The sequence below is a fragment of the Nipponia nippon genome, unplaced genomic scaffold, assembly GCF_047370975.1.
Source record: "Nipponia nippon isolate SJK-2023a ecotype South Korea unplaced genomic scaffold, ASM4737097v1 scaffold_10, whole genome shotgun sequence".
Classification (NCBI taxonomy): domain Eukaryota; kingdom Metazoa; phylum Chordata; class Aves; order Pelecaniformes; family Threskiornithidae; genus Nipponia; species Nipponia nippon.
The window spans coordinates 989009-1012734 of NW_028262291.1; the positions used below are offsets into that span (position 1 = coordinate 989009).

The window sequence follows — 23726 nt, forward strand, 5'->3', positions numbered from 1 at the left end:
GGCTGAAAATGAAGCCCCGGGACACTCCCAGAGTGACGGCACCCACCGCAGCTGAATAAACACCAAGTTTAGGACGAAGGCACTACCACCATGACTTTAGAAGCTCTTTCTAGCTGTCAGTGAAGTTTTGTAACTGACTTTTATAAACACTTGGTGACCTACCTGGCAATTCAGGAAAGTGAATTTTTCTTCAGTCTGAGGCATTTTAAAATTCTACGTTAGTCTACTGTCACCTAGTACAGGCAGATGTCAGCTACAACCAAAAAAACCCACAAAGCTTTAAGATCTTTTGTTAAAACTGCTGGTAGGTTGCCTACATGGCAACTGTTTAATTAATTGTTCTGTCATATTTACAACATCCCATTTTTCTTTGTGATTCACTCTTTAAGGCTGGCAGTATACTGTGCAATTTTCTTTAATAAAGCTAGGTAAACTTCAATTTGCTGTATATAATATGCACTGAAAACACCCACAAATACTGCTGCGCTCACTCTGACTTCTCTAGCCAACCAAAGGTGGAGCGCGAGTACATGCTTTTGCCAAAAGAACAACCTTCGGAAAAAACCCAAATAACCCCAACCCAAAAAGTCAACCTCCTCCTGCCTGCTTCATTCATGGATGTCACAATACAGGTCTGACGTTTCAACTGTTCCCAGAATGATGGATGGTGACACCTCTGACTGAATAACACAGCGGGAGGCAGTCAATCAGGGCAGCAAAGACCTGGGGCTGCACGGAAATAGCTTGAGAAGCAGCAGGAATAGGAAAGGAAGTATGCAAAGAAACAGATGTGTTATTTTAACGAGGTTTTAGGAATCATCACCTAAACACTGCTTGCGCATCAGCAATGCTTGAGTGTTTGTGACGGCCACCCCCATGATGTGGTTGGCATCAGGTTCCCAAAAGGGAAGTTGTTAATCCCATCGGAAGGTCACAATGGGAAATTTCACCTTCCAGTGGTACCATGCTAAATGCTAGCTATTTAATGACACTTTTTTTTTTTTTTAAAGAACAAAATTGTTCCCTCATTGTCCTTTTTTTGGGGGGGTTGACTTTTCATGCTCAGCAATGGCTGCCTCTTGTTCTAGGCATACAGCTCACCAGCCTGCTTCGATGGCGATGTGTCCTCTGGATGAACCTCAGCTCTGTAACACTGAGCATCAGGATGGCTCATGAACAGGATGAATCAGGATGATCACAAGAAAGAAAAAAACCCACACTTTTCCTTCCATGCTACGGTCTGATTCATTCTGTCAACGCCCAGTCCAGCAGCATCTGTTCGCAGAGCAGGCAGAACAGAGTCCACAAGTGACGATCCCAGAATCACAAGCAGGAAGAACGAGGGGTTGTGCGCTCCAGCCTCTACGGTCAAAGGCCTCGTGGTGGTCAGGGTGCTGCCTCTCCACTGGTGGACGCTACTTGAAAGTGGCATTAAAGGCCCTGCCAATGACAAGTCTGCGCACTTCACTGGTGCCTGCCCCTATCTCATAGAGCTTGGCGTCACGCAGGAAACGCCCCATCGGGTAGTCGTTGATGTAACCGTTCCCACCTGCAACCAAGAAGAAGTCACAAGTCATTTCTTTGCTCTGATTCCAGGGGCTGAGGGTGGGATGGGAGAGAGCACGGTGCTTGGCTCTCTCCAGCAATCACTCAAAGCGACAAACACTGCCAGTGACTTACCCAGACACTGAATCCCATCCAGAGCCACCTGGGTAGCACATTCGGCTGAATACAGGATCACTCCAGCGCAGTCCTAAGGGAAAGTAACAATGATGACAGAGTCAGCAAAGGTGTCACCTGCCCTTCTCCAATCTCCGTGTTGCTCTGACCTTTCCATTACTCTACAGACATCTGCTAACAAGCTGGAAATACTTGATCACAAAGGCACAGGATTCATTCCCCAGCGAGCAAGAAGCTGCAGCAGTCGTTCTGTCACTACAGAACACTTGTGTCAGGTCTGTAAAGGCCACATGAAGAGAGAAAAAGAAAGAAGAAAAAAAAAAAAAAAAGGAGTGCAGCAGGGGAGCCGGTCTCTCACGAACACAGATCATACCCACAGGAGATGGATGCGATTTGATTTGGGATGCAGGGCTCTGGGCTCCAACTGTTAAACACTCGGTCCCCTCCTTTGATAGAGGTGTCGTGACAGTGCCAGTTGTGGAGATGACAACACCTCGGAACGACTGCTACAGCCCCTTACAATAGCCAGGATATTGTGTTTGGGCTTCCAATAAACACCTACTGATGCTGCTAAATCTGTTGCCTTGTAGAACAAGGCTTTCTTTCTCTTTGGGGTGGGGGGGAAGCACTTGGGGCTGCGAGCGAGTCATTTTAACCCCCAGTACAGAACCTCCACCCTGCTCACGATTGGAGACCAAAGGGAAAGGCATTTCCCCAGCAGACACAAGTGGAAGCAAGCTCACCTTTGCGTTGAAATGGCCCTGGTCACAGGCCTTTGCCACGTTGTAGACATACTGCCGACATGCCATCAGCCGTGTGTACATATCGGCCATTTTGCCCTGCATGAGCTGCGCGTTGCAGAAGACAAGAGAGGCATTAGCATGAGTGAGGGGAAGATTATTTTCTGCATGAGCACTGGGGATCACCCATTCCCCAAACTATCTCAGAGAAACTAGACAAATGAGAAGACATGGATTCAGCAGACATATATGAGGGAGCCGGAGGTTCTACCGATTCACAGACACCCAGATGTCAGCCGCACTCCCTCACCCACCAACAGTGGCCTCAGGTAAACAGGCCCAGAGATCCTTTCACCTTCTCATCGCATCATTACATCATGCAGCCCCAGCACAAACTCCAGGCAACCTTCTCCATGCAAAGCTCTCCCATGACAGAGCTCTTTGTCTTCTCATTTTTAAAGAGAAAAGCAAGATGACAAAAATGCCTAATTCCTTTTCTGCCTCACCTGGAAGTGGCCAATTTTCTGCCCAAATGCTTCTCTTACATGTAGGTATGGAATCGCATGGTCAAGAACAGCTTGCATCAGCCTAAGAAAAGCACAGATATGCAGGAAAAGGAAAACAACAGAACCATTAAATAATAATAATTAAACCTTGGAAGCACGATCTAAGGCAAAAAGGTTCTTACACCTAAAATGATATGCTGCTCTCTTCCTACAGCCCCACTCAAACAATGCTAAGAGTAAAATCCAAAGGTCCCATTTCCCTCCCTAGTGCTCTAACATAGTGCTCATTTGGGACATCTTGTGGTAAGGTCTTATCTTCTTAATTCAAGGGACTGAGACGAAGAGTTGAAGAGCTTTCTTACAACTGTAGCCAGGACGGTTTGTGCTGCCTTGCATCTCCAGAGACCACCAACTCAAGGAGTACTAGCCAATCCCATAAAAAAGCGTAGGCAAGAGCAATAAGGGTGAAAAATCCTCCTTCTGCTTTGTGGAAGATGGTTTTTCCACATGAGGATTAGTACAGAGAGACCACTTGAGAGGACAAAAGGGCTGTAGGGTAAAAATAATTACTGGGGAGCTTAAGCTCTGAATAAATGAAGAACAAACCCTTTACCCAGTCCAGTGGTCCTTCTATGTGACAGTCTGAATAGTGTTTCAGATTTTAAGGAACGAGTAATGCAAATAAGCTGGTTATTCCCAGAGTAATATGCACTGCAGGGACACACAAGCAAGCAATTGGTGCCCAAGGCAGATTTACCATCTCTGGAAATGTTTACATCAAGACTAATCTTTTCAAAAGCATGCTCTGGAGGGTCTGTGGCCCAGCCCTTCCTTTTCTCTCAGAAGCTGCCCCAGGATCTCAGTTCTCCAGCCAAGATGCATCCTGCTGAGAGCTGCAACCCCAGTTGGAGACCCACTGGGCTCAGTGATTGTGAAGGATCCTTCTGGCCTCACAATCTATAAAAGATGAGAAACCCTTACCCCAGTGGCCCACCAGACAGCACGAGTCTCTCCAGGTCCAATCCACTCATCAGAACGTAGACTCCTTTGCTCAGCGTCCCCAAGACATTTTCAGCTGCAATCGGCAAAGGAAAGCGATTTACTTATGGGCAAAACTAAGAGAAGCTGTTGTCAGAGGGCCTGTGCTCGCTGGGGAGAGGATTCAAGCTTCCAGTCCCATTCACCTTTCTTTTTGGCTTGAGACACAAACGTGCAGGATGAGCCAGACAGGCGCGGGGTTTTGACACATATACTCCCTGCCATTGACATGTCTTTTCAATCCAACAAAAGCCGAAAAGGAAAAGGCAGCAAAGGGTTATAAAGTGCATCTACAATCACTGCTATTCTCTTGTCTATATTCTAAAGAGTAAGGTGCTCTCCAGAGATCTTCCAGCTCGGCATTTGTACCACCAACAACAGGAGACTTAATAGCCTAGGAGGACAAATCAGGAGCCCCCTTCACCATCCCATTAGTTTGTATCTAACCCAAACTGTCAGCATTACCATCTGATGTCTACTCAGTGTGTATTTGAAATGAATGCAGGTCCTGGTCTGATATGCTTGGATCACCTCTCTGAGCATTCCCAATACAGGAGCCAAAGCTTACACAGGCAAGCAGTCAAAGCTCACCACTTATCACACGTCGGAGTGATATATATTAGCCTTCTGAGAGTGGAGAATACGAACAATCATTATCCCCCTTCTGTGAGAGGGGTGAACAGAACATTGCAGTTGTTATAAATAAACATTTTTAAAAGACAAATATTATTTCTTTGAAAATGGAACAGGGAAATAGCCACATTAGATAATGGGCTGAGAAAAAACCTCAAGAAACCGTTTCACTTTGGGACAATCTAAAGCATGTGCTGATGTTAACAAGTATAAAAAGAGAAGCAGGAACAAAAGGCTCATCTTAGCAAGGCTGAGATCTCTTACAATCAGGAGAGAACTTAAAGCCTAACAACTGCGCTTTGTAGACGGACAGAGATTATCCACTGATCGCGCCATATAGGAGAACTGACATATACTTCAGGCTTTGATCACAAGAGATCTGAGAGGTGTGATATGCAAAGTGAAAATGAGACAGGACTTGGACACATGCAGATAGTCTCCTGAAATAAATAGTCTGTTTTTCAGTGGCAGAAGCTCGTGGACTGCATTGTCTCCTGCTTATTGAAAAGCATGTTGAGGTAGCGTACGGAGAAGTGCAGCCTCTGCAGAGCCATCACCATAATATTGGAGCTAGAAAGAGGAAGAAGAATGAAGCTTGGCTTTCAGAGAAAAAGCTCAAAAGCCCCGCAGACAAGAAAGAAAAATACTAACAGCAAACATTACTTTAAAGAACAGAACACAAACACCAGCATCAGTAACAATAAAGTGACAAAGCTGTTCATGAGTAATGACATCTCACAGCTAAAAAAGGACCGAATAGCCTGAACGCTTTCCTGTACATCCAGGGAAAAGGGATGGCTAGGTATGCGGTGAGCTGAAGGATACGCGCTCTGACTGCACAAGGGAGGCAGGCCGGCTGGCCATGCATCACAGCGAGAAAAAAAAAAAATGTTGGGGCTCTGAACAAACTTTTAGCAATGCAACATGACCGAATGAATCCATGGACAACACTTACTATGAGAAAAACACCAGCCACTCAGTGGAGCATGGCTGACAGTGAAACCCACGCATTTTAAAGTGGACGGAATTGCAGTGCTAGAGGACATCTTGATCTGAGAGAAACATCCTGCAGACATATGAAATGGCATCAAACTGGTTCAGCTTCCAAGGCAGAAGATCAGAAGCGGCATTAATGGCCGGAGTGCAAAATGTGTTAACTTTCAACGCTGCAGTGATGTGCTCCTCTGAGTTATCAGAAAATGGAAATCCTGTTACCATGAGAACATGCTGTTCTGTACGGATGATTACCCAGGAGATGATCTGAAGACTAGGGCACTGGCCTTTCTGATTTCAGAGTGGAAGGATCCAATAAAGTTAGAAATGTCAGATTTCAGCTGAAACTCTTCCACTCACTGCAAAGCAGCTTTTGGTGGTGTACGGGGGGCAGGAGAGTTACTTGCTCTGCAGATACACAATTAGGATGTTCATGAGTTCAGATAAGGCATCTCCTCCACTTGCTATATAGAGGCTGTAATTTTTCTATCAATCAACAAAAATAGCCACTGGAGTAACAAAAAAATGGCCATTACAGTGGCTCCTGCTGTACTAACTAATGGGGGAAAGGGTGTCCACTTTCAGGCCCTGACCCCAAAAGAACTCAGAAACGTTACAGGCAGACCAAAAGTGTGTTGGACAGCCTCCAGTGATTTTGGAGAAGAAACACCTCCAAGGCAAAAAAGCTCTCCTATACACAAGATGGGGAGCTCTAGTGGAAACGAACAAGTTTGGAAGCCTCACTTAGGCTTTGCAGAAGCAGTGGTTAAGAGTTAGGTCCATGAGGGTGAAACAGGAGGGACCTAATAAGGGATGTGCTCATTCACTGCAATACAGCAGATGGCACTTTTCCAGTTTCACCAGCTCTCCTGCGAGGCTGCCAAAGAGCAGATAACCATCTGCAAAGCCCTCTAGATCACAGTCTGAACATGCATGTAATTAGTGATCCAATTTATCTGATCAAGATGACAGGAAACCACTACATGCATCCTGCCATGATCTGAACCCAACTCACCGGGGATCTTGCAGTCTTCAAAGATCAATTCACAGGTATTAGACCCTCTCATTCCCAGTTTATCAAGCTTCTGGGCTGTGCTGAAACCTGGCATTCCCTGCAAAGTCAAGACAGTAAAAATACATTTCAAATCTCAATTCTGACAGACTAAATAAAAACACTTCCCTGACCACATGAATCACAGAATGGCTTGGGTTGGAAGGGACCTTAAAGACCATCTAGTTCCAACCATGGAAGCATGTTCCTGCCACGGGCAGGGACACCTTCCACCAGACGAGGTTGCTCCAAGCCCCATCCAGCCCGGCCTTGAACACTTCCAGGGATGGGGCAGCCACAGCTTCTCTGGGAAACCTGGTCCAGTGCCTCACCGCCCTCATGGTGGTCCCCATGAGGACCTGCACCCCATGAACATGCGCAGGGTACCAGAAGGGAGTCAAAGTGAACTGCCCACTCTGGGAACAAGAGCGGGTCTAAGTGCAAGTGCAGAGGAAGCAAATGAGCAGAGAAACACACACATGTGGGGCCACATATGAACTGAGTGCATCCATTTTCTAATGCACATAAATATTAAACAAATAAATTACTCGGACAGCTGCCAAGACTGACCCTCCTAGAGCAAGGGTTGCAAGCCTTGCCAGTAACTGAGCTATTCTAATCGCTAAGTCAGGTTAAGTCCATCAGAAGGTTTACTGAACTCAGATTTTGTATTTCCAGAACCATTTATTTTATTACAGCTTCCTGTCTTCCTTGTGGTGACAGAGATGTGCAGAGCATAGACTCAAATAATCAAAAAGGGAAGAAAAAACCCAATAGATTCATGTTTTCCAAGGGCTCCCCGTTGAACAGCCCATTTCTCCTCCCTTTGGCCTGCTCTGCTTTGCATCCATGTTTGGGTCATTTCAGGATTCCAAAGGGGCAGTGCACAAAAATGAGGGGAAGAAATGAATAGAGCTATTTTAATGTCTTGGCTTTAAACGCCCCCCCCCCCCAAGTTAAATAATGAGATAGTAGGACATATTTACAAGGCCTCCAATATCTCTGACAATTTTCGGCAACAAGTAAGCCCTTCTATATTAGAGTCTTGTCCATTCTGTCCACGTTTCTAGCCCAAAAGACTGGCTATATGCTTGGATACCAAAATTCAGGAGCGCCCAGCTGGCGGTGCAGTACGCCATGTCACTGGGGCAGAGGACTCATCTCATGGGTTTATAAAATTCAGGCAGGAAGCAGGGGCTGACAGTTACAGAAAGAAAACTAGCTGCCTTCTAAGTGAGCCAGTTAGGGTGAAGGAATTAGCTTTAAAAACCACACTCCAAAAAGCCTGTGAGAATTATTAAACCTACCCTCTCCACAATGAACGCAGTTATACCTCGGGAGGCTGGAACAGCATTAATGTCAGTTTTAGCATAAACGATGAGAACATCTGCATCTGGCCCGTTGGTGATCCAAGATTTGTTCCCATTCAAAACAAAGTAGTCTCCTAGGAGCAAAGAGCTGCAATCTGTTAGGTCACAACAGAGCAACACCTATATCCTCACTCCATTTATTTCAAAACAGGATTCCAAGAACGTTCTTCAAGACCGCCACAAACAGCATGCACAAATCCTTCCCAAGTTCAAGAAAACTTATTTCCTTCATTTCTGCAGTCCAAGGACAGTTTAACAAATGCCTGACAAACTAAGGCACCTAGCACTCACTCCATAATACCACCAACCTCTACCACCATAATCAGAAGTCCACTTTTAGACCTCCAGCCATCCACCCTGTCTGTGTCTTCACTACCTGGCTTTATCACACACTGAATCTCCTGGGAGGCAGCACGAGCCTGCAAACATGGCCTGGTATACCCAAGACTAAGCACCATATCTCAGTGGTGTTGGGGAGGTTAGTCTAAATTTACAGGAGATGTTAATTATGCTGGCTATCTATCCAGGCAGCACACGAGAGGCTTTACCTTTCTTATCTGCTTTCAGCTTCATGGACACAACATCAGATCCAGCATTGGGTTCGCTCATTGCTAAAGCTCCAATGTGCTCCCCACTGATTAGCTGGAAGAAAAGACAAATATAAGACAGGGAGGAAGAACCGCAACATTGCTCCTGTTCCCTCTTTAGCCCGCCTTCCATTTTATTTTTCTGCACTGAATCTCCACGGTAGCTATTCTACGCAAGAACTGCAAACAAGAGCTGCTGTTGCCGGTAGAGTCCTAGCAGGGAGCTCCCTTGTGCTGCTCTGCTGAGGGAACAGAACCAAATCACAGTGGGATGAGAAGGATGACTCAGATAAGTACAGCCCTGCTTATGAAACACCGTCTCCAGGAAAGTGCCAGAAGAACCATGCAGGCAGCCATATGCCTTTGACAAGCTCCTTGTTCTGCGCTTCATGACTGCCCCTTTACAGAAACAAGAGCTGTTAAACACAAAAGGCCAATGAGGGGGATGAAAAGAGATTGCAAAGTTCTCAGCAATGTTCTCATAGCCTGGTCCCCCCACACTCACACTACAGTAGCAGATGGACACCCTCCTTCTGTGCCTGCTCATACCAGGCTCTGGCATAGCTCTTGCTTCTTCACTGTTCCTTTCATCCTGCCCTTTTCTCCTTGCCTTTTTTTTCTCCCTGTGTACTTTTATCTGTCTTCTCCTCCTTTTGATCTCCTATTTTTTTAAAAACAGACTCAATGTTTAAGATACATGTTCAACCAGTTCAATCCATCAGTGCATTTCTACAGAAGTCTCCGTGATATGCTCAAAACTAGTTAAGTACCATTAAGTACTCTGTCATGAACCAAGACAAGTAAGAACTAAAGTGATCACACATCTCATATTGAAAGGCAGTGAACAAGGGCATTAAAATACACCTGAGCAGCAATGAGAACAGTTCAGGGTTACATATTAGCAGGCTGCACAACGCTTTGAGGAAGCGATACTGTACTCTGCATGTGGTTTAAATCAAGTTTCTTGCACTGATAATTTCACTGATATTTTCAGTAGCTGGGATTCAATGTACTAGTTAAGTTCTTCCATCCATTGAAACACTGAAATCTGTTTAACATGCTTTCAAGTCACAAACATCAATGCCCCAGTGATGAAGTTTCACATGTTGTTAATTAGCACAGGCAAACCAGGCATTTGGGCAGTGAGAAATGGAGAATATAAAATAGGAAAGCAGTGAGCTTCATTCAGAACTCTCAAAACAATTTGGGAAGTTGGAAGAATGTCATCCAGTGTCACCTCAAAGCCTCATTTAGTAACACAGCTCCAGAAAGCTGGACTATGCTGCCTACAGACATGGACTTTGGCACAGGCCAAGGTCAATATGGATTACCAGGACAAAAATTAACAAGCTAGAGAAGGGCAAGTTTGGCAAGTACAGTATTTCCTAAAGGTTGGGTGACTGAAATCAGCTAGTGCTTAAAATGCCACACACCGTGAAAAAGACATCTTTGCATGCAGCCAAAACCCAAACGCTTTTCAGTTTCCCCCCTCTTCCAGTGACATACCTTGGGCAAGTACTTGTTCTTCTGGGCCTCGTTGCCGTTACGCACTAGCTGGTTGATACAAAGGTTTGAGTGGGCACCATAACTAAGCCCAACAGCTGCTGATGTACGAGAAATTTCCTCCATCACCAGCACATGGTCCAGATACCCCAAAGCAGATCCACCGTATTCCACTGAAAAGAGAAGCCTCACATTAACCACCACGGAGTACATCATGCACCAGATCCCAGGGTCAGGCTCAGTCTTGAATGAGACCTAAGACACTTACAAGAGAGCTTCTGGTTTTGACTGACACTGTCCCTGAGCTGGGCACCTCTGGCTTTCCCCATCCTCTCTGAATTTCAGTTTTCTTATCTTAAAGGCACAGTGATGTTACCTCTTCAGCATAATCCACAATTTACTTTTACAGCAGTTTTGTACATATAACATGCATAAGGATACATCCAAAACATGCTACTGACACTTGCACAACAGCGAGTCCTTCTTGTCAATCATACTTAAGTGCAAGCTTAATATTATCGTGAAGATTAAACCAAAGTGGCAACCTGTATTAGGTGAGGGGACAAAGGAACACAGGCAAAGTTTGTAAAGTCCATACGTTTGTCATAACAAGGACCCCTAAACAAGTGAGGAATCCTCAAACTGCTCAAAAAGCGGGGCACCAGGGACTTTTCTATGCCCACAAATGTGCAGGAGACCAGCATTTTGATGGGTGGCTGACTTGGAATGAGAAAAATCTGCAGATGTGACTGCTGTAATTCAACAGTGGCAAGAATGTGGACTTCAAGAGAGGACAAGGTGAGACGGAGCAGCACGACCATCGTAACTGGGAATCTAGCGAGGCACACTGAGCCGAGTCTAAAACTGGTGGTTAAGATGAAAGGCACACAGGAGAACAGGGAGAGAGAGAAGGCAGGAAAAAAAGAGAAGGCTGAGAAATGCATAATGCCCTTGAGCAGCTGACAGCCTACATAAATATATACATACACATACCTACACACACACTTATACACACACAAATACAGTCACATCCCAAAATAAAAGCTTTGCTCTACAGGCAAGAAACAAGTGATTGCACTGTTAAGAGAAGAACTAAACCAGGAGGACATAAACACTGCGAACGAGTCGGGGAGGTAGTCCGGGAGCACTTACTCGTCATCAACATGAATGCTGTAAGCAAGCAGCAACAACGGTAAGAGCAAATACGTTTGTACGCTCAGAGTGACCAAAGGGGTGAGTGCCTAGCCTGGGCTCAGAGAGGGCTACCGCCCCTAACGCGTCAAATTAGCACCATAGCCACCGGCATTAGATGCAGTCTTTCCTCCCAGGCCGCTCATTCTGACTCCTGTCTTTATCTGCAGGGCTCTTCACCCTCTGAAATCTGAAATGCATGATTTCTCATACATGCCAAAACAAGAGAGTTTTCTATTCATTCCTCTAGAACGGATGGGTTTGGTGCTACTGCCTCAAGAAAGGAAAGGTACCTGCCTGCTGTAAGCAGTACTGGCCCATGATTGCTTTGTACTGCAAGGGGTACAAGAAAATAATCCTGCCAGACAACTTCTGATATAATACAAGCCATAGTGTGATTTAGAATGAAGCTGCCCTTTCAAAATTACTCTTTATATATGACATGCCTTTATTATCGTTCCATGGTAGCTACATATTTGCATTTCTTAACTTAGCTCTTTATAAAATAAATGGAAAATCACATCAAACCAACATAGCTTTCTTAGTTCTAAAAAGAAAACAAAAAGCCCTGTTATTTAAAAAGCTCTCTTAAAAGACCCGATCCACTGGTGCCCAAAGATGCCATTTAATTGAGCATACGCCCTCATAAGATTTCACATTATCTTCCCAGTCTCAACCCCCTACAACAAAACCAATGCCAATAAAGAAACTGCACATAGCTATACAATCAAAAATAAGGCAAAAAATTCTGGGCATAGGAGGGTTTTAGAGGTAAATCTTTGAGGAAATCAGGAAGGACAGGACTCATGAGGGGACGGCTTATTTATAGTGTGGGAAACTGCTGTGAGCCTCAGGCACAACATCAAAGAAGAAAGAAGGTAAGAGTGAGAAAAAACAGGAGCAGCAGTAAATTGGGAAGAGTAAAGAGAAAGAAAGCAGAAATACAGACTCTTTCAAGCAGACTCAGTGCCACTGAAAGAAATGCAGAGGCATTATTTCAACGCATTGCTATTCAGCCTGCTTCTGCAGAAGCCTTTGCACACGCACATCCAGAAACACAGACTTTACGACGGGGAAATAAAGGCCCCATTGGCTGCTTTTCTGCACTAAGGGCTTCTCCTCATTACACTGCGTTAGTGCATTCAGCATGACCAGAGCAGCCTCAGTCATCTATAACATGAATCAAAACACTTTTCAACTAACCTGGACAAGGCTGAATGAGATTTACCCTGATTTTTTCTGACTGGTTGGATGTGGTCAGCTCTCCATTAGTTATCACAGCTTTTCACAGCATTGTTTTATACCCTCTAACTTCTCCGATTAGAGATGGATGTTTGTTCTAGGATACTTTTATCTATAGCTTGCGTTCTTCAAAACTTGCGGCAAACGCTTCATATTGGAGAAGCGCAAACGTGTTCCAGTTGCATACGTTATATCCGGAGAAACCATTTCTGAACAGTACTTTTAAATTGTAAAAAGCATTTTGTAATCGTCCAGAAGTCTAACAAGGAAAAAGGATTCTGATTCGGTGAAAAATTAAAAAGTTGCCTAAGAGAGTTTTTAAAAAACATGAAGATAGGAGCTTCTGGACAAAACGGATGTCACATCACAGATAAGGCTGCTATGAACGGGAACGGGCGAGTTTAAGTAGCCTCCCTTTTGTTTGAAGAATCACCCACCAGAAGGTAAAAGGTGGGAAGAGACTTACCAGGAGCTGTGATCCCCAGAACTCCCAGTTCCCCAAGTTTCTTCCAAAACTCCTACAAATACAGAAGAAGCAATCAGTCCAGACTCACAGTCAGGGCACCAGCATCAGAAGTCTTCCCAGGTAGCTCACCAGACATATCAATTTACCTTATTCTTGTGATATCTTGGAGATTAATACATCTATACCTATTCCTCCTGCAGCAGCAGCTCCATCCTTTGGACTAAGAACCCACACAAACTTAAGGACATTAGTTACGCTACACATGTGAGTAGTCTGTTGAACTCAGTGAAAGGTCACAAGCCTAAGTTTAATTCTGGAAGGACAGGTCCTAAGATTTAACTCATTGCCCAGTTTAGGGAGAATTTTGATGAATTAAAACCTCCCATTAATTTCAAAAACCGCACTTCTAGGCTTTCATATACTATCTCTTGCTAAAGATAATTTAGGCTGTTATGACTTAAATTTATGCTTGTCTTTTACCTCATGCATCCTTGTCACCGTGCTTTGGCAGCACTGTGTAGGACTATCAGCTTGTGGCTGCTGCAAATAGAGGTTAGCATAAGTTATCCATGACTGAATCCCTGGAAATACTTAGAAGGGTTTCTATTAGCTGGCAGTTTAACTCTTCTAGTAAAACAGAAACTGATAAGTAAAACCCAGCAGGCCTCCTCGGGGGAGATAAAAAAATGGGCATGTCACAGCTGGGCAGACAGAGGTGCTGCCCACCTCGCAGGCAGTACTAGAAAAGTTACAAAGGGTGACCACGACAGAGAATTTGTGAACGCTTTGGGCTTGTGAAGCTAAAGGAGCTGAAGCCACAAGGGCCGCTCGAGTACATAACCTGCAGGTTTTCAAGACTGCCCAGGACACAAGACACAGCTGGGGACTGGATAGCATTACTCAGTTTTGCATAGTTGGACACCTACGCTACAAAGTTCATCTGCTGGAGGACAAGCTGTCCTCCCAGACCGCCGACTCCTCCGTTTGCCCGTTACCCAGGTCACTCTGGCAACACCACCGCTCAAGTGACAGCCACGTGAGTCGAGGCGCAGAGCTGCTGGCCGACTCGAGCCATACGCATCAGCTGCGTCCGCCACACGGCACCACAGAGTAAGAGGGAAGCTACGACATAATGCAGTAGCAAAGGATGTCACCAACGAGGACCACACATGGCCTCAGTCTCCAGCAATAAGATAATTATCAGCGAATAGTCTCCAGAGACTTCAAAAAGTATTATTCAATAGCTCTGGATGACATCTGGTGCGCCAGACTAAATTTATATACTTAACTTCAAAGCTGCACATATATCCCTGAAAATGCCAACATCAGAGCTTGGGAAATCCTAGCAGATGTTCTGAGCTTTTTAAGTCTTGTGGAGCTTATGAAAACCAATAGTTAGGTCTCATTTTCATCAGTCAAGCCATCCCGTTGCACAGAATGTGTCGTTTTATTAGGAAAGCAAGTTTCAGCTCGACAGTCAAACTCTACGCTTCAGCATTTGCACACAATATTTTCACAACAAATTTGAGAGGAAACTCAGCTGTCCAGGATAGGGTCCTGGCGAGGAGAATACAAAGCACATATTAGGGAAGGAGTCTGAACAGAGCCAAGCAGAAATACCATGATAAGGATCCAAACAAGACCATTATCAATCCTTTTTTTTTTTTTTTTTTTTTAATTGCATGCTGGCTAGGTTCTGCCCCAGGCTGCTGAAAGTTTTGTTAACAAAAGATAAAATGGGAAATAAAAAAAAATTGTTTTCTCTATGGCTTTCAAGTTTGAGAAGTTAGTGCATACGTTCCTGTGGCGTGGACTGGGATACTTTTGTCTGGACCAACGTACAGATCAAAGTACGGACAGGCTTTCACTACCATCTATTTTAAATGCACACATGAAATACTTGCCCGCATGCCTTTGAATTCATTTTCCTGGTCAATCTGTTGGGCCTTCGGAGCCAAATGCTCTTGACAGAACTTTGTCATGGTCTGTCTAAGCTGGGAAAAGAGACGAGGAGAAACACGTACGTTACATCTCATCAATATAGCGTCGGCTTCTTCCCTAGGATACTGCCAACGTTCCCCTGCCAGGCGACTCCAGGATCCCAAAGCCAGAAGCACAAGACCATAAGGAAACTGATGTTTCAGGTTACTGGCTAAGAGACCATGTGAAAGACCCTTCAGCCTTTTAAAGAGAAGGTACTGGTGTAATTACGTTCCTCTCAGCATTTAACCTTAACGGGCTTAGCCCAACATGAGAAAATGCTACTTAACTACTACCCACACCAGGGCTTCAGGGGATGGTTTTGGTCAGGGACCTTTGAAAGCCGACGAAGAGAGCCTATGATGTGCTATCCCCATCCAGTAGCTGCTTACGGCTTCATTTAATTACATGCAGATGCCTGTAATAAGCATGCCTGCTAATGAAAACATGTTAGCGTATCAAACTGGAGCTACATTAGCTATCCTACTATTTTCTTCAGAGGGAAAATTTGATCAAGTCAGGTACGCTCCTTGTTCCCAGAGTTAAAAACCTCAAAATCTTTTTCTAAACTTTAAAATCTGAATACTTACATACATGTATTCTGCAGAAGTCTGTAGGCATACCAAGAAAATATATACAATATCTTTTTAAGTGTTTTTAATATAAAGATTTAAAAACTTTGTCTAGATATTACGGTAGAGCTTAATATTACCATTTTTCCTTTTGGTTCTTTATTCCTACAAATTAATGCTGGTGAAGGAAGTCTTAGAGACTGAAAGCCTCTGCTGCGTAACCAGAACCTGCAGAAGGGGCAGAAGCAACAAACCAAACCACGCCCAGGCTTCCCTGCCCTTCTCTCAGCCCCACAACCAAAGCGGCCTCTTTTTTACAATTCAAAAGGTATGCCAGTTCCCATGGCCGCCCAGACCTCGGATTCCAGTACCACCACACAGGTGTCCCCTCTGTTGATTTTTTTTTTTTTTTATGTTTTTAAACATTAGATATGTTTCCATTGTTACAAAATTGACAGCAGGAAACTTGAGCATAAAGCTTAAAAGAGAAAAAAGCTTAAAACCATACTACTACTACTACAAATCTTAATCAATTAGAGACTGAGGGATAGACTCAGACGGATATCCCTGATACTTTAAGCCAGTTTACAAGCTAGTGCTGTTAATTCACAGCTTCACTAGCATTACTGAGGATTTATTTCTGATTTTTTTCAGCTTTTCCACCAGATAAGATACCAACTACAAGAATATTTTCCTCCTTTTACACCTGCCGAATGTAGAAGCACAAAGAAGCATCAAATTAATTCGAGCTGATAAGGTTATAAACCACGAACGCAAACCTGGTAAAGAATTATTCTGTAGTAAGAAAGAATCGAGAATGAGTAAGTTTATTTTGTACATCCATATGCTTGCACTGTCGCAATTATCTAGGAAGGCAGGCTATGGCTCCAGACCTGAGGAGCACCAAGGAAAAGAGTTTTGCCAGCAGAAGCCTCTGAGGCCACCATTCACCCCGTGCCCCAGGGCAGCAGGCAGCAAGTGCTGTGACTGCCGGTGGTAGGCTGCTGGTGAACACAGGAGAGGGCAGTAAAGCTAAGAACCGTTATCCTAAAACTTAGGTCCTCCATTGGGCAAGAGAACAAGCTGGGAGAGCTGCAACGCTTCTTTGGAGAGGATGCGACGAGACCCAATCCATTTGTTTCTTTGGCGATCATATTTCTGATTCCCATTTCTGATCAGACAGGCCCAACGTGAACGCAGGAGATATATATTTTTTTTCTTTTTTTGTAAGGCAGGGCTTCGTCCCGTGGTGTTCTACCGTGACGAGGCGCCTTCCCCCGGCGGGGCAGAGCCGGGGCGAGCGGGGCCTGCCCTGGGGCCTGCCCCGGCGGCCGCCGCCCGCAGCTCCCGGGGACGGCTCCCGCCGCGGACACGTGAGCGGGGTGCGCCCTCGCCACCCCCCCCCCCCGCGCGCGCCCGGGGATAGGCCGGCTCCCCGCGGCCGCGGCCAATCACCGCCCGCCGGCCCGGCCACACCCCCGCGGCCGGGGCCAACCCCGCCCAGCATAGCGGTACCGGTACCGGCGGGCGGCCCGGGGCGGCGGCGGGCCCCTACCTGCCGCTGCTCCTCGCTCAGCCCGTTAACCGTGTCGTCCACCGCCAGCCCCGCGCAGCCCCGCCGCAGCAACCCCAGCGTTTGGCACCGCCGCGCTCTCCGCAGCCCCGCTCCGACCGCCGCCCGTCCCAACGCCGCCATGGCTGCCCCGGCTCCGCGCAGGCGCGGCCCGGCCCCCGGGGGAGCGGCCCGCCCCGCCCCGGGGCAGTAACGGCGAGCCTCCGGGCAGTAACAGCGAGCCTCCGCCTCCTTGCAGCCCATTTAATGGGTGAAAACCCCCGGTCGTTACACCACACCGACAGACCGCACCGACGGACGGACGGAGCCGCTCACCAGCACGGCGGGCGGCGGGAGCCTCCGGGCAGGGCCCCGGCAGCTGCGGGGAGCGCACCAGGAGCTGCGAGGGCTCGCCCCAGCCACGGCTGCTGGCCCCGGGCAGAGACCGCTGGTTCAGAGCCCCAGACGTGAGGAGGTTCGCAAAGGAGAGATGCAGAGCGAGGAGGAAAACGTCAAAAAAAAAAAAAAGTACATTCCGTCCTGGCGCCTCACATAGCCAGGAGCTGCTCCAGCTCGTCCAGTACTGCCGAGCATTGCTTAATTCCTGCTTGGAAGGAGGAGCGCTTCTCCAGGGACTGGTGTATCCCTTCTTCTGCCGATTTCCACTTGGCCATCGCTGTCTGTGTAGAGAAGTCAGCACACGCTACATTTACTAACACAAAAGTACGGAGTAGCAAAGCCAAGTTCTAAAGCGGCTCCAATTAAAGCATTTGAACTCTTCAGCAGGGTCTTACCTGCTAAGCTAAGATTAGCCTGGCCTGACTGGGATGTCTTTTACCTTTGTTCCTTCAGGAAAACATCAATTTATCTGTGACCAAAGTTTAGGAAGTCTTATATAATAGCAATTTCATTAATTAGCTCAAACTTCTTACCAAGAATTGTAGAACTAGAACTTCATGACTATTTTGGTCAGCACATAGACAAAGTAACACTGAAGCTGCTTGTGCTTGCATACTTCTAGTTCCCAGAGAGACTACCCGAGGTCACTGCTCTGGACGCTCTCCAGGTTAGACGGAGGGTCCCGAAGCCCGGCCCCACAGCCGGACTGGTGCACCAGCCTTTGCCAGCGGTGCTTGCAACCACCTGCCACGTGCTCGCAAAAACCCTCTCTCGAGAGGAGCTGGTCTGAGCAGCAACAGCTCCGTTTCCAGTACTGCCAGCCGTCTTTACTTTGGAACTGGTTCAGTCTCACTTGAAAGCTGTCAGTCATTAACATCGCTTCCATCTTTGACCTTGTTTCAAGTTCAATTGGCTACAATTCAACCTGAAATGACTGAGGTGAGAATTAACCTTGCCCCACCATAAGCTCTGCTTTAAGCCCTCTGTTTACAAGGGGAGTAACACAGTTTCCTTGCTGCACATATAACAGAAGGCGAGTAGTGCTGCAGTTCCTTTGGAGAACAGAGCAGCACTGGGAGGAGCAAAATAACCTTCAGAATCTCACTCGGCACCAAGCGCTCATTACCTGGTTGAGTCTGAAAGAGTCACAGCCTTACCTGAAGCATCTCCGTTTCTTTTGCAGCTGTTTGGTTAAATCGCCTCAGTTCTTCCATGAGCTTCTCAGTTAACAGCTGAAGAGCCAAAAGGAAAGCAGTTTAATATAACGCAAGTAAATGCAAGTCTCAGCAGCTGTTCCCACAACATCAGCAGAGAAGGGCAGTAGGATGCAGCCCTCTCAAAGCCCACTTAACTCCTGTTGCTATTCCAAAACTTTCTTACCTTCGTCTGCTTCTGGCATTCCTGTGTCTTTTCTTCCTCCTCCAAAATGTTGCTGCCTGTAACTAATTTGAGATGCGTTAGTGAACCTCTAATACACAGATAACTTTGCTTGTAAGAACGAACAGCTTTTCAAAGTAAATTTCTACAAGACAGACTAAATTATTTTCAAAGTTTATCCAGGACAGGGCTTACTACAGGAAGCAGCTTTCTCTCTTAAGCTAGAAAAAGAAAAATCCCCTGGAGTTACAGCAGTATTTCCTTAGCAAGGAAGCAGAGTCCAAATGTCTCATGAAGGGGAAAAAAAATTGTTCTGAAGAACGAGTACCAGAATGGTACGCAAAACGCATAGTTCTTACCAGGATCGATGTTTCTGCTTTCTAAAATCACCATGCAAGTCTCACGAAATTTCTTCAGCTTCTTAACTTCTTGTACCAGGCCTTTATTCTCCTCCTTTAGCTCCTTTATAGTGCTCTGTCATTAACACAGGTTGTAAGTGAATCAAGTTTCCAAGGAGATTTTCTTCTCATTAGTCAGTAATACCAAGTGTGATGCTAATGGCTTAACGAGCGCTCCACTAGCACCGAGAATCAGATCTTCCCCTTCTGACTCTACCATCGCAGCAAACTGGTCTGCTGCAGACCTTTACTCCTGCTTCTTGACAGGATTAATACATTTATCACATCCACATGTCATAGCAAGTGCTAGAGAAATTTGATCCTAGAGGTACATTCCTTTTAGGTAATCCTAGCATCTCTTTGCTTGTGCTCCCTCTTCTATACATAAATAATTGAAGAGTTTGATGCGTAGAAGAGCATATAAACACTGGGAAGAAAAGGGCCTCTGAGAATCTTTAAGCCACAGCATTATTCCCGACACAGTTCTGATATCACCAGGCAATCGGATAAGCTGATCAGCCTCACAAGCAGAATGCGACTCTCCGAGAGAATCAATAAGCTTGTGGATTAGGGTGATCCAGCTGATAGTGTCAGAAGCTTTTTGAACATTTCATAGGAGGTCTCAAAGGCTCTTAAAGAAATCAAGATGTGAGATGAGAGGAACGATCACCCCACAGATTAGTAACTGGTTGAGAACTGGGAAATAAAGTGAGCTTTTACAACTGAAGGTTACCAGCAGGGCCCCTTGCACATGCCAGAAACTGTGCTAAGTGTGTCCTAGAGTGATCTGTAAGAGGTGGTGAATAACGGGGTGCCAATTCTGAATCTAAACTTGATTCAAGAAAGTCAAATCTGTTTGAAACAGAAACCACTGAGCAGTCCCAGCTCTCTCAGCCTTTCTTCCAGTCCCTTATTCATTTTAGTGGCCCTCTGCTGGACTCTCTCCACTATGCCCACGTCTCTCTTGTACCAGGAGCCCAGAACCAGACACAATATTCCAGGTTTGGCCTCACCAGTGCTGAGCTGATGGGAAAACACTTGCAGAAGAATACAAAGACACTAAAAGATTAGGCAACAACATGACACAGTGGCGCATGAAGAAACAAAAGCTTATATAAACTGAGCTCTGTGTTAAATACTCAGAAGAGAATGAGGTCACTGTCCCTCAAACTTAGTGCACAGCGGTGACCAAAATCCAAATAGAATGTTCTTCGTTACTAAAATGAGCCCATTCCTGAACCCACGCCTTCCATACTGTAAGCACTTTCACACCACGCTACCTGATGGGTCAACAACGCCAGCAGAGATTGGGCAAAAGGAACAAGGAAATTGAATAGCTTATCTACCATATGTTAGGAGCTATGGAAGAAAAAGAATTAATAGACCTCAAACCATCAGTGGCAAGTGATTATTTAGTTTCTCTTGATGTAGCTAGGAAGCATCTGGCAACATCAAGGCTGTTTTAATAAAATTTCATGTGAGTGTATACTTGTGAACTTGAAATATTCTCCCACAGGGAGTTTAAAATGGAATTAGAGCTCTGATGACTATTTAACAGTGGTCTGGAAGCATTATCCATCCAAACACATCCGTAGCTCTGCTGATTTCCAGGTTCTAGCAGATATCCTGAGTGTCAGAGGAGAAAACCCAGCCCACCCAAACTCTACTGACTTCCGATGGAGACAGGAAAATGAGCAAGACAAGCCTTTGATCTGACCCTGTAGCGATCAGAATATAAGAATTACTCAACGATTTATTTATTTCCCCTCCCCTTTTCCTTACCTGTGCTGCTGTTAGCCTGGAGTGTAGCTGTTGTTTGGCTGTTTCTAACAGCTGATTCTTGGTCTTCAGCTCTGCTTCTAGTTTGTATCTGTTGAGAGGTCTGTAGAGTCAAACAAAGATTTAGGGGCAAAAATATCAGTATTACACACCTTCTCTTTTACTTCCACAAACATGCCCTGTTTTGAAGCGTTTGCTCTTGTTCTGACCAAGAGCTTTAATCAGCAAACTTGGCAAGAAAGCTATACACAGGTGAGAGCTCATCGCAGCCCTCCAGGAGGGAACATTACTGCATGAGGGCAACTAATAGAAATTCGAGGAAACATACCGTCTTGTAGCTGTCGTCTTTGAAAGAGGTTCCACTTTCTTGGCAGATTTAGGCAACCTTAAAAGACAGGTGAAATACAATTACCAGAAGACCAGTGCATTCTTGCAGATTAACAAGTATGTTAGTTTCACAAAACCTGCAAAATGGGAAGCCATCTTTAGGACATTTGCCAAGTAATAAATCCATCAATATTTTACTCTCATTTACCCTTGGTTTGTAGCTTTGAAGACACCATCTGCTGCAATGTTTGAGCTAAAGTTAAAATTGGGATCTTTGTTGAACTCTAGATCTGCTGCTTTGCTGACGCATTGTTTCTTTGAAGGAAAAGCCATTTGCGTTTCTGCAAGAAAAAGACAACAATGAAAACACTACAGTCTACAAGAGATCACCATAATATACAGAACTACTGGGTCTCTTAAGCGTTCGATTTGAGGTAAATCACAATTATATCTGGCTGGAATGGAGACTTTAAGGTAGCGACAACTAAGGGCAGTCTTCAAACTTTACCCAGGATTAAGGGTCCAGAACAAGCCACAGATAGCTCAGATGGTGGACAGTGTTCAAACATAGTTACCAGGCTAGCACTAATGAGAGAAAGCTTGAAAGTGATAATAGAGGCATGATAATAAAGGAGTTCTCGACATCAAGCGGACAGCATGCCACAGGGTTCCAAGCAAAGCTGCCCAGTACTGGAAGCAAAACAGACACAGCCCACTTGAAATTCTCACTTAAGAGCGCTTCACATTTCAATTCACTATGAGTGGATACACTTCTAAAATAACACTATAGAGAACTAGCTTTCTATATAAAGTTTATTTGGCTTTAAACCACAGCTGTTTGAGTATATAAAACTTTGGTCACATAGCGGGTTTAGGAAGCTTCCCCCCCATCCCACCCCCCCCAGTTAAGTATTTTTCAAATGACATACCCACAAGCACACTTATACGAGAGTAACGTGGGAATTCCCACTGACACAGACTAGCTCCCATGTTTTTAACATTAAGCCTGAGTGCCTCGCATTTCTAAAATGCTGTAAGCAGTATCAAAAGAGTTATAGAAGTAAGGGCCTCTGAAGGAAAGCATCTTTCACCTCAGTAAGCAGGGATACAGACCCCTTCGGCCCAGCCCTGGAGCACATCCCAAGGGGCTGAGCTGGGATGCAGCGAGCAACGGCCCGCCCTGCTCAGGGGCACACGTTTAGCAAAAAAAGTGTTAAACGAAATCTTAAAGACAAAACAGTTGAATAAAGCCTGTCGTTAATTAGACTTCGCAACGGCCACCACAGACCAAGGCAGCATGGAGCTCCCTAACAGACGCCGCTCCCCGCCTATCCACCTCCCCGGCCGGCCTAACCGGGGCGCCGGCCCCCGGTGCCCCACAGCGGAGCAGGGCAGAGCCCTCTCCCCCTGCCCCCCGGAGAGGGTACGCACCTGCGGGCGGGCCGGCGTGGTGGAGAGCGCTGTAGACAGGGATGCGGGAGGGCTCGCCCTCCATGGCGGCCGCGCTCCCCTCAGCCGCCGTTTGAATCGAACCCGCCGCCAACCGGCCGTGCGGCCCCGCGCATGCGCAGGAGCGCCCCGGCGCGCAGCGCGCAGGCGCAGCCGCTGCTCCCTCCCGCCCCTTCCCTCAGAGAAGGCGCCCTGGGGATGGCGGCTTCCTCAGGGGCGTGTGCGGCTGTTTCCCCTTACAGCGGCCCTCAGGGGAGCCGGCCGCCGGCGGGGGGACCTTCCCTGCCTCCCGCTGTCTCGTCCCGTGGTTTGGGCACTCGAGGCCCGGAGCCCTCAAGGCCTCTGTGGCCTTCGGGGAGGGAATCTGCACCTTCCTCAGGGCGCCGTTGCTGCCGCTGGCATGTGAGGCATTAAAATTGCCCTCCCTCACTGTAAGGGGAAAGGAGGCATCTGTATAAAATGTCCCCCGGCTTTCTGAGGTGTTTTGACGGTGTTTTCCAACACAGTTTTCAAAATGGGCGAGAAGCCCTTCCGAACAGTGGTGTGAAAAGCTCCTCTGTGGAGAGGGTTTCAGTCAGTTGGCTGACGGCCCGAGGACAGCTCTGGTTGCCAAAATAACCCACCTGAACACCCAGGATGAGAACTGCACTGCGAAAACGCAAAACTGAAATTCGTTACATATTTCAAGCGGAGTTATTAGGTCTAAAAGAGTGTATTCCTCATCTACGTTGGGCAGTCGTGGCCTGTCTCCCACAGAGCAGAGCAAGCTACTTGTGGGTGTGAGACGGAGCAAATCTTTTTAAGATGTATGCTTCCCTTTTGATGGTTATATTGGAAAATATATTCGGCACTTAAAAGACGAAGAAAATGAACCACAGTGTTCTTGGTGAAAA

General features: G+C 46.1%; 2 protein-coding genes across 2 annotated transcripts; both read right to left on the reverse strand.

The window, feature by feature from the left end:
* Nucleotides 1-299: 299 nt before the first annotated feature.
* On the reverse strand, nucleotides 300-17274 carry IVD (isovaleryl-CoA dehydrogenase). The gene is made up of 12 exons (XM_087739955.1): nucleotides 17108-17274; nucleotides 14905-14994; nucleotides 13001-13052; nucleotides 10105-10274; nucleotides 8560-8653; nucleotides 7949-8085; nucleotides 6606-6702; nucleotides 3908-4001; nucleotides 2927-3008; nucleotides 2424-2528; nucleotides 1681-1753; nucleotides 300-1549 (listed from the first exon to the last, which is right to left on the reverse strand). Exons 1-12 carry the CDS (start codon nucleotides 17246-17248, stop codon nucleotides 1416-1418), a joined length of 1269 nt encoding a protein of 422 aa, XP_087596081.1. The 5' UTR covers nucleotides 17249-17274; the 3' UTR covers nucleotides 300-1415.
* Nucleotides 17275-17384: 110 nt separating this feature from the next.
* KNSTRN (kinetochore localized astrin (SPAG5) binding protein) lies at nucleotides 17385-22931 on the reverse strand. Its single transcript, XM_087739965.1, has 8 exons — nucleotides 22816-22931; nucleotides 21593-21725; nucleotides 21386-21442; nucleotides 21061-21160; nucleotides 19240-19354; nucleotides 18884-18945; nucleotides 18661-18735; nucleotides 17385-17784 (listed from the first exon to the last, which is right to left on the reverse strand). Exons 1-8 carry the CDS (start codon nucleotides 22877-22879, stop codon nucleotides 17653-17655), a joined length of 738 nt encoding a protein of 245 aa, XP_087596091.1. The 5' UTR covers nucleotides 22880-22931; the 3' UTR covers nucleotides 17385-17652.
* Nucleotides 22932-23726: the final 795 nt, after the last annotated feature.